Source organism: Perognathus longimembris, chromosome 28, assembly GCF_023159225.1.
Source record: "Perognathus longimembris pacificus isolate PPM17 chromosome 28, ASM2315922v1, whole genome shotgun sequence".
NCBI classification, from domain to species: Eukaryota; Metazoa; Chordata; class Mammalia; order Rodentia; family Heteromyidae; genus Perognathus; species Perognathus longimembris.
In genome coordinates, this window is record NC_063188.1 from 34,539,433 (window position 1) to 34,555,439 (window position 16,007).

Sequence of the window (16,007 nt, forward strand, 5' to 3'; positions counted from 1 at the left end):
CCAATGAGCCAAAGTGGCAGGTACTGTGTTCGAGTTCTGGACTTGGACCTACAAAAATTAATTCTATGCTTAACAGTTTATTAAGGTAGTAGGGATTTTCATGTATCTATCATCTATCACGCATGTGTCTATATATAGCATTGTTGAGAAACAAACCTAGGGCCTCACAAATGCTTAAACAAGCAGTCAACCACACCCCAATTATTCTTGTATTCTTAAACATAAGGAATTAAAGCTGATTTTGGTATTTGTATATCACTAAGCAGAGGAAACGATGATTCAAATGATTCCTCTAGACCAGTGGTTCTCAACTGGAGGTAATTTTGCTCCCTACTTTCTTTCCTGGTGATATCTGACTATGCCAGAAAACATTTTGGTTGTCAAGACTAGGGAGGGATGAGTGACTGATAGGGCAGACCCCAAGCCCACTGCTTAAACATCCTGTGGTACATAAAGCAGCTATCACAAAATATTATCACTCCCATCAGTGTTATTAGTACCATGTTGAGAAACTACTCCAGTTCTATGAAGAAAATAAAATTTTGTGTCTTAAATACTTTTTCTTTCTTTCTTTTTTTTTGTGCTGGTCCTGGGGCTTGAATTCAGGTCCTGTGCATTGTCCCTGAGCTCTTTTCTTAACCTCAAGGTCAGTGCTCTACCACAGGGGACCACAGGGGAGCTACAGCTCCACTTCCAGCTTTTTGGTGGTTCATTGGAGAAGCAGACTTTCCTGCCTGAGCTGAATTTGAACCATGATCCTCAGATCTCTTACCTCCTTAAGAGCTAAAATTGCAGGCATGAGCCACTGACTCTTGGCTTTAAATCTCTCTCTATTTTGGAGTAAGACTCATTTAACCTAAAAGCAAATTATATTAAGTAGTATTTGCTTCCTTAGTTATCTCTAGATATGTAATATAAGGCCAGACCTTGAAACTGTTCCAATGTCTGAGACAAATGATCAAGATTTTAAAATATGGGCATAAATCAAGTATAAATTTAATTAGAGCCAGTGGAGAGATTTCAGCAATCCAGCCAGTTACAAAATAAATAATACAAAAATCAATAACTTCTCCATGTTTAAGCAATAGTTGTTGGGAAATATAATGGAGAAAAGTCCAATTAACATTTTTGGCCAAAAGTATGAAATAAATGCCTAGGGATAAACTTTTAAAACTGTGCATTACTGAGTAGAAGAAAACCTCAACATTTTGCTTGGGATAATAAATAATAAAAAGACTTCCAATGGGCAGACTCGGTATTATAAAAAATATCCCTTATCTTGAAATTAATCTGTATGTTTAATGCAATTCCTGTAAAGCCATAATGGGAGTCTTTTGGGAGAAGGAAAGGAAGGAAGACTTGACAAGATTCTAAAATTTTAAATGGATGCATAAATGCATGAGACTAGCCACACCTGTTGTTCTATAAGGCAAAGGATGATGGAGTATTTGCAGGGAAATGGTGAAAATATATCATTTATTTTCTTCCTGTAAATTCAAAATGTTACATAATGTAAAAAAATAAATGAGTTCTAGGGCTACAATAATTAGAACTCTGTTATGGGACAGACATAGAAAGAAACATCAGTAAAGTATTTTAAGGCATAGAAACAAACCTGTGTTTACAAAAGTGCCCTTATAAAGGGAAGGGGATGGAATAATGAATAAATGGGTTGCAGTAGTTGTTGGCTAAGTGCTTTTTGGAGAGAGGAAGATTATAATTAATAATCATAATTTTGCATGAATTAAAGGTAGAAAATGAAACCATAAATTTTGAAGACGTGTAAACAATTTCTTGCATGGAGAGAGATTTATTTGCATGCTATTTTCAAATAATCAAGTGGTTCTAAAATAAAACTATATTATAAACAAGTATAGTGTCCCTCATCTGTACTGTATTATCTTTGTCCCTTTCCCATACTCAGCTATGATAAATTATATCTTATATCTATCCAATTTCCCCATGGGTTTGATGACTAAAAAGCATATATTTTCTTAGCCCTCTACCTTTTTTGACTTAAATGTTATACTCTACACATTATTTTGTGCTCTTTTTATTTTTTTGGTCAATTGTGGGTCATGGGGCTTGAACTTGGCCTGGGCCCTGTTTCTGAGCTCTTCAGCTCAAAGCTAGCACTCTACCACTTGAGCCACAGCACCACTTCTGGTTTTCTGGTGGTTAATTAGAGATAAGCGTCTCATGGACTTTCCTACCCTGGCTGGCTTTGAACCACAATCCTCAGATCTCAGCCTCCTGTGTAGCTAGGATTACAGTTGTGAGCCACCAGCACTCGGCTGTATGCTCTAATTTTTAAAGTTGAATTTTATATCATACCTATGCGACACATTTTGCATTTTTTCCCACATCAGTTAGTACAGAGAGAGCTGCATTAAGTAGTTTGCATCATACTATTCCATGGTCTAGGTCTCTTGATGATTGAATTTGGGTTGTTTCCCCTTTTGCTAATACAGTGATGTAATGCATGCCGTTTCCATGTTATTTTGTAAGGGTACAGCTACATCTACATATGTGTGAGTATATTTTTATTATGGCAAAATGTAACAAAATTTGCCATTTTAATCACTTTTCAGTATCATAAAGTACATTTTTATGGATGAATTTCCAGAACAAGCACTGCTGGTTCAAAAGATAGACGCATTTTTAATTTTAGAAGCATTGACCACTTGTTTTCCACAGGAGTTAGATCAATTTACACTCCCATTAGGAACCTGCAAAACTCTCTGTTTCTTCACAGTATGTGTTACTGGTTTTAGACTTCTTATCTGTTCTGTGAAATTGTTCTCAATATAGTAATAATTTGCAGTTTTCTCTTAAACTTTAGGTTGAACACCTTTTGTATATGTAGAAGGAAGTTCTTTTGAACATGATGTAGAGACCCTAGACCATAAAAATGATGAAAAGATTGGTCTTCAAATAAAGCAAAAACAAAATAAAAAGCCAATGATGAATGTGTAGGAGGTTTTCACAACATAGAACTAGATGACAAAATAAATACTCCTGCTATACCCTTGTACTCTTCCTTAGCTTGCTTGCTTTTGGCTAGTACTCTACCACTTGATCCATACCTCCAGTCTTACATTTTGCTGGTCAATTAGAGATAGAGTGTGGTGGGTTTCATCTGCTATCCTCTAGATCTCAAACTCCTGAGTAGTTGGGATTACAGGTGTCAGCCACTGGCACCTGTCTTACTGATTATTACTAAGAGTATATATATATATATTTGTAATCCTAGCTACTCAGGAGGCTGAGAGCTGAGGATCAAGGTTTGTAACCAGCCTAGACAAAAAAAGTCCATGAGATTCATCTCTAATTAATCACTAAAAAAAATAGTTGGAAATGGAGGTGTGGCTCAAGTGGTACAGTGCCAGCCTTGAAAGAGGGACAGTGCCCAGGCCCTGAGTTCAATCCCCAGCACAATAAAATAAATAAATAGCACAAATAAAAATCAATAATGAAGGATGACGTTCCTTTGAGGGTTGAGGAAGTCCCCTTCTTCTATCATGTTTTATAGTGAAAGGGTGTTGGGTTTGGCAAATGCTTTTTCTGCTTCTCTTGAGATGCTAATTCATTTTTTAATAACAGCATAATTGAGGCGTAATTCACATCTTAAAATTCACCATTTGAAAATGTACAATCCAGTGCTTTTTAATATACTTAGAGTGTGTAACCATCACCACTATGTAATTTGAAGATATTTTCATTACTCCAAACCCTGTACTATTAACAGTTACTCCCCATTACCCCCCTCCTCCAGGCCCTGGCAACTACTGTATTTTCTCTCTATGTATTTGCCTATTCTGAACATTTCATATAAATATAATCATGCAATATGTGGCTTTTTGTGCCTGGCTTCTTTCATTTGTCCTGTTACTTACACAATTTATTTGTGATGTATCATATCACTGCCTAACTCTTCTGATGTTGGCACAGTTCTTTTCAACTTCTGTTCTTCCCTGGTTACCTCTGATAAATTAGCTGACTTACATTCTGAATTCTTGCCCTTAAAATGCTACCTAGCTCCACTTAATTGCTTAATACCAAATCTTCATTTTTCTTTTCATTTTGTTTCATTTCTGTTTCCTTTTTTCCAAGTCTTTTATTTTTCAAGCGGGAATTCTTCAACTTGAACTTCCTCATATTCTCCTTGAAATAAACACATTTCTTTAGGAGGTAGATTGGGACCTCTCTGTTCTTCTGAACATTAACCTAGGGATAAATCTTTGAGCCATTGCTTCAGGGTCTGGGCAGTGGTAATAGCTGATGGTTTTCTTGATTACCTCTTCAAGCATGGAACTTAGCCCTAGAAGAGGGCTTGGTTGAGGTAATCAGGGTGAAGGTGATTAGGAACTCAGTATTCTCAGTTATTTGTGCCTAGATTGAAGCTTTTACCTAAGTAGTTAACCATTTTAGCCTCCCAACTCTTGGCAGTATTCATCAGTAATTCTAAAGGTGGCTGCTTGTCCCTCCCATTGAGATATTGTACCCTTGACTGAGAGCAGTGGGCAGATTTTTGTGAATATTTAGTCATTTGCTGTATGCCCTTAGGACAATTTCCAGTTTCCAATTTAAAAAATACTTTCTTCCTGTTGAGGATGTTTCACTAAGGAACAGTTTTACAGGACTTCTTATGCTACAGCTCTGGGAGTGGATGCCTCTCATATCCATTCTTCAGTCACATGGAGTTTGGGTTTGTTCTGTTATGATAATACTAGGAGGCTGGCTATCCTATTTTTTAAATCAGGCTTTTACTAGTACTTGTTTTTATTTATTAGGTTTCAGGGATTTTTCTTGCCTTTTTTTGTGTATACTAGAGCTTGAACTGAGGATCTGGGCACTGTCCCTTAGCTTTTTTGATCAAGGCTGATGTTCTACCACTTCAGACCCAGCTCTACCTCTGGCATTTTTAGTGATTAATTGGAAATCAAAATCTCATAGACTTTCATGCCCAGGCTAGCTACAGACTTTCTTGCCTAGGCTAGCTACAGACCATGATTCTCAGATCTCCGCCTACTGAGTAACTAGAATTCCAGGCAAGAGCCACCAGCGCCTAACTTCTTCAATTTAAAGGAACCATGTTATGGTGGTGTCTTCCATAAAGATTTTGTTTTCAACAACATGTATCTGATAATTATTTTTTGTTTTAGGTTTGGCTCCAGTATCTACTGATCTACGCCTAGATCACTCTTCAGGATGTTTCCCAAAGTACTCAGTGTTCACAACTTAATAACTACTGAGGAATTCTCATGTAAGTTTTACTCTCTCTAAAGAAAGTACTATTATTCCCAAGGAGGCCACTTAACTCACTTTGCCAATGTAAGCTCTGGCTCTATGGCTGTTCTGCACCTCACAAGTCATCATTATATTTGACTATTATAGGACCTAATTGTTAGGGCTTTAAATGTAATGTTTTTTAATTAACATGGTTGTAATGGCTTAAAATAATAAATTTAAGCACTTAATTTGTTAACACTGTGATGTTTTGAAAACTACTTCTTGAGTGGAAGTTTTGCCAAATATATCTGAATGGAACAGATTCTTACCCATATGAAGGGCAGAAAACAGGAATTAAGTGTTGGAGCCTGGGTATAGTAATATTCTTATATTTAGATATGTGCATGTATATCAAGCCCTAAGCTCTGAGTTCAAACCCCAATACTGTACTCACAAATCAAAAACCTTATTTAAGGATGAAATGAGACTTTCTTAAAAGCTGGCATAAATTAAGTTCAACTCCCTTTATGCTTAAAATAATTATTGCTAAGTGAGGTATATACCATCTCTATAACTTTATTTTTATCTTATCAATGCTTGCTGAGTTTCTAGCATGCCAGAGCCTAATTAGACAACTGTTGAAAGCTACGAGAAGGGTGTGTCATGTGACCTTTATAAGTAAGCATATTTTCAAAAAATGTAAAACATACTAGTGGCTCCAGTAAAATATTGAAAAAGGAACTGATTCTTTCACTCATGGGTTGAGTTATTGAAATATAAATTGTCAGACTCAGACTCTGTCATAACTCACTCCTTATGTATCCAAGTCTTCACTTCCTTCTTGCAGATGGATATCCTTGCAATTAGCACATCACTTAGCACCATTCTCATAAATACTTACCCTCCTTCCCATCAGGTAGGTCTCAGCCTGACACTCCCAACCCAGTGTGTTTTTTTTTTCTTACTCATCTTTCCTCCCATGTATATTTACTTACTCCATGTGTATTTACTTCATTTCAAATAGTTTTCACTTGTCTGCACACACAGGTTTAGAGCTCTTTGGGATTACTCTGCCCTAGGTATAATCACTTCGGCATTAAGAGAACCTTCTTTTTCATTTATTTTAATTTTCTATTGTTATCATAAAGGTGATGTACAGAGGGGTTAAAGATACATAAGTCAGATAAAGAGTACATTTCTCTTTGAACAATATCACTCCTTCTTTCCCTCTCCTAGTACTTCCCCCACCTCACCCACAAGTTGTATAGTTCATTTTCAACATAGTGTTTAGTATCCCTGCTGCATTTATTCACCCTTTGTCCCACCATTTCTGTGTCCTCCTTTTCCTCTCTCCAAGACAGATAAATGAACAAACAATACAAAAGGAAAAGAAAACAAAACAGCTGCAAATATCCAACCATCTTGTTATAATTTCCTGGAGTTCATTTCTTCAGTAAATATTATTTTGTATGATCAGATGCACATAACTATTGTGCCTCTGTTTCCTCTCCTAAGTATATCCTCCTTTGGTCTCTGTGTAAATGCCTACAGACCTGTATAACTTATCAAGTCTCAGTGTTTTTTTTATACCATCCACTATGTTTACTTTTAGATTTGTAGGCACATTCTAGTTACCACAAATGAGGGAAACCATGAAACCTATGTTTCTTTGGGTCTGGCTTACTTCCCTTAGTATAATTTTTTTCAATTGTGTATAAATATCACATTTTATTCATCCATTTGTCTACTGAAGTGCATCTGGGTTGATTCCATATCTTGGCTATGGTAAACAATGCTGCAATGAGCATGGCTGTACTGGTGAAACTTCCTTTTTATTGATCTTACTTTTTCCTATGAAAAGGTTATAATGTCTAATCCCAGCATGGAGTAAGGTATATAATTATTGATCAGGAGCAGGATAGGAAAATTGGATGATAGGTAAGATTTTTAAAGGTTATTTCCAGTATTTTATGATGATTTTTAAGACTACCAGAATGAAGTTTATTTATTTTGGCAGCTGGTACTGAGCTTGAACTTGGGGCCTGGGCACTGTCCTTTAGCTTTTTTTGCTGAGGGCTATCACTCTACGACTTGAGCCACAGCTCCACGTCTGACTTTTTTGGTGATTAGAGATAGAGGCTCATGAACTTTCCTGACTGGACTGTCTCTGAACTGTGATCCTCAGAACTCAGCCTCCTGAATAGCTAGGATTGCAGGCGTGAGCCAGAGGTACCCAGTAAGAATGAAATTTATTTAGATTTAGTATGCAGTTATTTTGTATTATTTATATATCTATGAATCCCTTTACCTATACAGACAGTATAAATTTATTAAGTACTTTAGCCTAAAGCTGTAACTTACAGAATTAGACTGATAAATCTTTCATTTTGAAATCCTTTTATCAGATCACTTTTGATATTAATAGAAATATTTTTATTTGAGTATGCCAGGCCTATTTTGTGCCTTTTAAAGAGAGTATGAAAGATAAAGAACAAAAATACTGTATAAAATGTTCAAGTAGCCATTCGTTTTGTGAGTGTGCTGGTCTTGGGTCTTGAACCCAGGGCCTGGGCATTGTTCTTGAGCTTTTTGCTCAAGGCTAACTGTACCATTTGAGCCACAGATCTACTTCTGGCTTTTTGGTACTTAATTCTAGATGAGAGTCTCACAGACTTTCCTGCCTGGTCTGGCAGGAGCTCAGCCAGCCTCCTAAGTAGCTAGGATTACGGGCATGAGCCACAGGTCCCTGGCACCATACCTTTTTTTTTTTTTTGGCCAGTCCTGGGCCTTGGACTCAGGACCTGAGCACTGTCCCTGGCTTCTTTTTGCTCAAGGCTAGCACTCTGCCACCTGAGCCATAGCGCCACTTCTGGCCATTTTCTATATATGTGATGCTCAGGAATCGAACCCAGGGCTTCATGTATAGGAGGCAAGCACTCTTGCCACTAGGCCATATCCCTAGCCCCACCATACCCTTTTTAATAAGACCAAAGATTCACTTGTGTTTTGGCTGGTAGGATTGATTTCACAAAGGTACATGCAGCATATTTTGGGGAGTTATTTTATCTATTTATACATTTCTTTAGATAATTTTTATTATAAAAACCATACGTACATGCATGTGTGCACAGATTGCTTCCTCTAGAGAAAACAGTTTATCTTTTCAGCATTTTCTCAGATATGTAATTCATGTTAAGTTTATCTGTTTTGTAAAAATAGGGCCATTCTGCTCTACTAGAATTTACTATTTTCCCTTACATATACATATTTACATATCTGTATCAGGATATACAGATCATTTTATTAAAAAGTCTTTCTTGGAGCTGATCATCCATAGCACATGTCTGTAATCCTAATTACTCAGGTGGCTGCGATCCAAAGGATCATGAGGTGAAGCCAGCCATGGCTGACAAGTACATGAGACTTTATCTCCAAAATAATAATAAAAAAAAAACAAAACAGAGGGTTGAAGGTATGGTTGAAGTGGTAGAGTGTCAGCTGAGCAAGCTAAATGCCTTGAGTTCAGACTCCAAATTGGAGAGGGGGGCTGAGAATCCTCTTGAGATGAAGATATATTCACTTACTCTTTCAAAAATTGTTTTTTCGGGCTGGGGATATAGCCTAGTGGCAAGAGTGCCTGCCTCGGATACACAAGGCCCTAGGTTCGATTCCCCAGCACCACATATACAGAAAACGGCCAGAAGCAGCGCTGTGGCTCAAGTGGCAGAGTGCTAGCCTTGAGCGGGAAGAAGCCAGGGACAGTGCTCAGGCCCTGAGTCCAAGGCCCAGGACTGGCCAAAAAAAAAAAAAAAATTGTTTTTTCCCCTTAGACATTTGTAGGTAGTAGTTACTTATGTTTGAGTGATTTAATGCAGTTGGTCTTTTGATAATATCATTAACTTTCAGCATTTCCCTGAAGAATTTCCTTTCAGGTAAAATTCGTTTTTCAGATGAAGAAAATGTTGAAATCTGGCTTTAAGGAATACAATCCAGGGTGCAATCTGCACTCTCCCTTGCGTTCTATTTGGCAGTGACCACAGAAATATGCTGATTGGTTATGGTCTTCGTATTCTATCTTCACTAGGGCTAACACAAAAAAAGAGTGAATTAGCATATACATCTTTGTGCCAAGAGGGAAACTGAATCTTCTGGAAATCTAGTGTAGACACTGATCTGGCACTCTTTCCTCAAAGGAGGTAGACCTCGGGAATTGTTCATAAGGCATGCTCATGTGACGTAATACATATGTTGAATTTAGTTATTTTCTTTTTATCTAGGTTTTTCTTTTTCAGCTGCCCACTGCTGTCCTCTCTTGATGCCTTCCTGTGTTATACCTCCTTCCTACTGTGGATTTTTTTATGGCGCTTTGTTTCTGCTTTATGGCCTTCTTGTGTCTTTTCTATTCGCTCTGCCAACAGTTTGATTCCTTCTACATTTTGGGAGATATTTCCATTTCTGCCCTTGTTTGATTCTTTCCACATTTCTGTAAGTATTTATGTAAGTATTCACCTATTTCTACCTAGAGTTGTACTCTTCTCTATTGCTAAACTTCTCAGAATTTGATTCTGATCTACCTTACTCCTATTTGGCTAGAGCATTTTGTGCCAGACACTTCCTTAGATTAGTAGCACGTGGATGGTTTCCTATTCTTCACATGCCTATCCTTGGCTTAATCAACCATGAACCAGGGGTAAAGCTCAGAGTTACCTACAAAAAAGAATGGATGTGTGTACTTGTTCCAGCAGCAGCAGTGAGGTCAGTCAGCTCACTCAGTGCACGTGGCAGACACCATAATTTTCCTATTACTCTTTCTCACAGCCAAAGTTTTCTGAGCCTTGTGCTTTAAGTGTGCAGGACACAGTGAGAATCCAAAGTGCTCTCTAAACCAAAAGAGGACTCAGTAGGAGAGAGAAGGGCAATAAATTTGAGAATGAAGAATTTAAGCTGGTCTGTAAAGTACATTCAGTCTTTCATTATAGGAGGCAAGACATTATAGCAGAGATGTAGCAGAAAGACAGGAAGGAGGTTCTGAACTGTACACAAAACTTCATTAGGTTTTTGCCTGTTCAATTAGGAAATATGTTATACTCTAGATAAAGAGGCACTCTCCTCCATTGATAAGAATATATATTGGCAAAATGATTCTGATAAGACAACTTCACAAAATATATTAAAATTGAATATATACTGATCCATTAACCCAGAAATTTCATTCATAGAGAGTACTTACAGTTATGTGAGCATTCCAGGAATATAGAGAGATTCGGTGTACATTGTAATTATTCTTTTCTCAAGTTTAGGAGAATTTACTAGTGAGATCACCTGGGGTTTGGATTTTTCTTTATGGGAAGAATTTTGCAGACTGATGGCAGTTTCTTTAATGCTTAAAAAGCTTGTTGTGTTGGTTTTTTTTTAATGAATTTATTCAGGAATTTCAGATTTTAGGCAGGAAGTGAATCCAGATATCTAGTCTGCCTTGTGTCACTGCATAGTATAACAGTGTTATACAGTGTTATACAGCTTTGATTACTTTTTTTAACTGTATTTTTTTGTCTTTTCTTTTTTGGTACTGGGGATCGAACCCAGGACGTTGCACTTGCTAGGCAAGCGCTTTGCCACTAAGCTACATCCCAGCCCCACAGCTTTGATTTCTAATTCACATTTTAGCAAATACCTCTGTAGTTTTTAATTTTGAGTGATCAAGTCTTCAAGTGAAACGTGTCTCATTTCTTACTGCATCCTGTATTTTGTTTTCCAGCTACAATTTCAACAACTGCCACGATCACAGTTCCTACCAATACCACTACTACAACCACTAGTGGCTTTCATCTGAATGTACACCCATGGATTAATTTCAATGTTCATTCGATTGCTGCTACAACATCTGTGCCGTAAGCATATTTATTTGAAATGAAGCTGGTCTTGCCACTATCTTTTATTTTAGTTTTTAAGATACATGTGACATTGTGGAGGCTCCTCAAAAGACTAAATATAGAGCTCCCCTATGACCCAGAAATCCCACTCCTGGGCATTTACCCAAATGACCACAAACAAGGCCACTCCAAAGCTACCAGCACAATCATGTTCATCATAGCATTCTTTACCATAGCTAAGAGAGGGAATCAACCCAGATGCCCCTCAGTAGATGAATGAATCAAGAAAATGTGGTGTATATATACACAATGGAATTCTATGCTTCCATCAGAAAGAATGACATTGCCCCATTTGTAAGGAAATGGAAAGACTTAGAAAAAAATTGAATTAAGCAAAGTAAGCAAGACCCAAAGGGACATAGGCTGTATGGTTTCACTCATTTTTAATAAGTAGAATATGCTTAGGATATTCTTAGCAGAGGATCACAATGGCTTGATAGCGATGTGGATATGACCATGTAAAATGATGCTTATTGAAATAAACTCCAAGGTGGTGTTTTTTTTAATTGTACTGTTTGCAGTTCTTTCTTTTTTTCTTTTTTCCCCTTTTGTTTATTCCTTGATGTCACTGTTTTTTGTTTTTTTGTGTGTTTATTTCTCTACCTTTTGTCTTTTTTTTTTTGCCAGTCCTGAGGCTTGAACTCAGGGCCTGAGCACTGTCTCTGGCTTCTTTTTGCTCAAGGCTGGCACTCTGCCACTTGGGCCACAGCGCCACTTCTGGCCGTTTTCTGTATATGTGGTGCTGGGGAATTGAACCCAGGGCTTCATGTGTGGGAGGCAAGCACTCTTGCCACTGGGCCATGTTCCCAGCCATCTACCTTTTGTCTTGTATATAAGTTATCTTATCTCGGGAAGGGAAGAGGAATCACAGAAATGGAAGGACAAAGGATGAACCAATGCAACAGTGATATTTACTAGACACTATGTTGGAAATGAACTTTACAGCTTAGGGCAGGGAGGCAAGTCAGGGGCAGACTTATGTAAGTATAATCCCTCTGTACATCACCTTTACAATATTTTTTTTAAAAGGTACACGTGAAGTTAAGTGCTATCCTAGTATGTTTGACTAACGATGTTGACTATCTTTTTAAGTGCCTTTTAATTAACCATTTTTATATTGTGCTTGATTCATTTTTATCCACATACGAGGCACAATTTGCTTGCATATCTTTAGGGCATTTTTTGAAAGCTAGATAATGAATTGAATGAATAGTTAGAGAAAGATTTCTGTAGCTCAGGAAGTTGAAGCCTTCTGATTCCTATTATTACTATTACTAATGATCACTTCCATTTATTTTGCAATTACTGAATGTTTAGCAGGATGACAATGTTTTAAAAATATCATATCACTTACTTCTCACTATTATTCCTTGAGACAGAGGTAATTACTTTTTGTTCCTATATAAAAATGTGAAAAATTCAAACATTCCAGAATCTGTATTCTTACCTATTGTGTAAAACAAGCTGTATTGTTTTTCCTAGATGGTAATATTTTGCATTACTATGGTACAGTAGCATAGTCAGAATTTCACTGCAAGAATTCATCCTCTTAGTTTTTCAATAGTCACAACCCAATTCCCAGCCCTGGGCAAAAAAAAAGTGAGCCTAGACTTTATTTTTGTAATCTTGGCATTTCACACATATTATACAGAGGAAATCACACATCCTTAATCTTTGGAATGTATTAGTGTGTGTGTGTGCACGTGCGCGTTATTTTTGGGCTTTAGTTCAGAACCTAGGCAATGTTCCTGAGCTTTTTTTGCTTAAGGCTAGTACTCTATCACTTCAGTCATAGCTCTACTTCCAGGTGTTTGGGTTTTTTTTTTAGTGGTTAATTGGAGATAATCTCATGGACTTTTGGGTCTAAGCTGGCTATGAAATGAACATGATCCTCAAATCTCAGCTTCCTGTTCTTTTTTTTTTTAATTTCTGAGTAGTATTTCAGGGTATTATGTTGTACCATGGTTTGTCTTAACCATTTACCTGTTGATAGATAACTAGACTATTTCCAGTTTTTTGGTCATAGATAAAGATGGCATTAACATTCACGTGTAGTTTTTGTGTGTGTGTGTGTGAATGTAAGTATCATATCTCTGAGACAAATGTCCAGGAATGTCGTTACTTGGTGATATAGTATTTACCTGTTTGTTTTTTTAAGTGTCAACCTTTCCAAAGTGTCTGTTTAAAGTGTCTTCTTAACCATCTTTATATCATCATTGGTGAGGTTTCTGTTCATATCTTTTGTCTAGTTTCTACATTAGTATTTTTTTTATTCTTTAATAGTGGTAGTTATGTATTCCAGATACCAATTCTTTGTGTGATATGTGGTTTAAAAACATATTCTCTAATTCTATAGCTTGTCCTTTCATTTGCTTAATAGTCCTTTTGCTGAAAAAAAATGATACACTGTAATGTATCTATTTTTCTTTTAATGAAAAAACTGTTCTTTTAGTTTCAGTTATAAAAGAACATTTTGTCTAGCTCTAGATCCCAAAGATTTTATACTGCATATTTTCTAAAAGTTTTGTAATTTTACATTTAAATTTGGTATTCAGTTTGAATTAATTTTTATGTAAAGTAAGAGAGTAAGATCAACGTTAATTTTTTTCCTATAAATGTTCAATTTGTCCGACATCATTTGTTGAAAGGCTAACTTCCTCTACTTAACTACTTTTGAATATTTTCTGCATTTAAAATATAAATATTTATTTGTATAAGTATCAGTTAGTTGTACAATGAGATTTTTTTTTTTTTTTTTTTTTTTTTGGCCAGTCCTAGGCCTTGGACTCAGGGCCTGAGCACTGTCCCTGGCTTCTTCCCGCTCAAGGCTAGCACTCTGCCACTTGAGCCACAGCGCCGCTTCTGGCCATTTTCTGTATATGTGGTGCTGGGGAATTGAACCTAGGGCCTCGTGTATCCGAGGCAGGCACTCTTGCCACTAGGCTATATCCCCAGCCCTGTACAATGAGATTTTGTTTTGGCATATTCATAAGTGCATACAATCTATGTTGACAGACACTCCCCTGTTTTTCTTCCCCATTCTTTCCCTCTTCCCAAACCAATCTTAACCAACAGACTTCATGAAGTATTTTAACCATATTCACCCTCCTGCCTCCTCTATTCATCTTTTCTCCTTCCACTAATACATGCAATGAAAACAGAACATTTACTTCACCTTTCTAACATTCATAATTCATGTTATTTTCAAAGGGACTTCACTGCAGTGTGTCACACATATATGTACTGTACTTTAATGAGATTGATCCATTCACTTCCTGTTACTATCCCCAACCCCTAACCACCCCCCCCCCCGTTATTCAACAGCTTTCAGTGAGTTTAATTTTGCTATCTCCATTCACAGATATAGTATATTTTGAGATTATTCACCCTCTAACATTAGTTTTCCCTTCTTCTTTCTTATATCAAGCATTCCTACAAGTATAACCTATGCATATATACATGCAAACGATCTTGTGTAGGTTTACGTGTATGTTTACTTTTAGGCCTAGCATCCATATATGAAAGAAATACACACACAATCTTAGTCCTTCTGAATCTGGTTTGCTTTGCTTTAAATAATATCTCTGTATTTACCCATTTTCCTGCAAATGACATAATTTAATTTTTCCTTATGACTGAATACTTCATTATATGTATGTATACATTTTCTTGATAACATACCATAGTTGTAGGGATTCTGGGTTGTTTACATAATTTTACTAGTATGACTCATGCTGGAATGAGTATGGTGTACAGCTATCTCTATTGTATTCTGACTTATATTCCTTTTTATACATACCAAAGAATGGTATGGAATGATCAGAGGAAAGGTCTAGTTTTCTGTGGAACCTCCATACTAATTTCCATAGTGTGTACACTAGTTTACATTCCTATCATCAGTGTATAAAGTTTCATTTCCTCCTGCATATTCACCAACATGTGTTGTTTGTGTCCTTAACTATGGTCATTCTGACTGAGATGAAATGAAATCTGAGTCATTTTGATATGAATTTCCTTTATATAATGTATTTATTGGCCTTATTTATTTATTTATTTGCTCATTTGTAAATTGGTGACTTGCTTGCTGATGGCTGGTACTCTGCCACTTAAGCTATGCCTCCATCCTGCCTTTTCTTTTTCTGGTTAATTAGAGATAGAACCTCAGACTCTTCTGCCTAAACTGGCTTTGAACTGCTATCATCCAGATCTCAGCCTTCTGAGTAGCTAGAATTACAAATGTAAGTCATTGGCACCTGGCAGGAGTTTAAGTTTTTGAGTTCCCTGATATCTAGTTATCAGGTATTATACATATAGCTTGCAAAATTTTTCTCCTATTCTGTAGGCTTCATCATAATGACCATTTCCTTTACAGTGCAGAAGTTTTATTTTTGTTTGGGGGATTTTTTTTTAATTTAATGCAATCCCATTTTGGCTTACTTGCTCTTCTATTGGAATTCTATTCAGGAAGTTATCACTTATGCAGTGTTTTAGGGTATTACTGTGTTGCTGAGGCAGGCCTTGAACCTGCACTCAAGTGATCCTTCTGCCTTAGTCTCCCAAGTACCTGGGAATAGAGATGTGCACCCATTATTCTGGTGCTTTTGCAGCTTTGTTAAAAATCAGTTCCTATCTCCTACTGGTACTTATCACTCCAACAGAGCCTGTTTCTCCTTTCTGACATTCTTTAAGATTTTTTTCTTTTGTCTTGATGACATTGCAGATTATATTGATTGATTTTGAGATATCCAGACAGCATTATATACATCAGATGAATGATGCTGGGTCATTGTTTAAATATTTTTATACACATATGTGTATATATTTGTGTATGCATTTTTATTT

At 36.7% G+C, this 16,007-nt stretch overlaps 1 protein-coding gene across 1 annotated transcript in view; it reads left to right on the top strand.

Moving 5' to 3' along the window:
- Nup62cl (nucleoporin 62 C-terminal like) overlaps positions 1-16,007 on the top strand; it is a 64,627-nt gene that overhangs the window by 12,628 nt on the left and 35,992 nt on the right. The window contains exons 2-3 of the mRNA XM_048336809.1: positions 5,166-5,266; positions 10,991-11,123. Of these exons, the coding sequence (XP_048192766.1) occupies positions 5,212-5,266; positions 10,991-11,123 (188 nt within the window). The 5' untranslated portion in view covers positions 5,166-5,211. The remainder of the gene's footprint in view (positions 1-5,165; positions 5,267-10,990; positions 11,124-16,007) is intronic.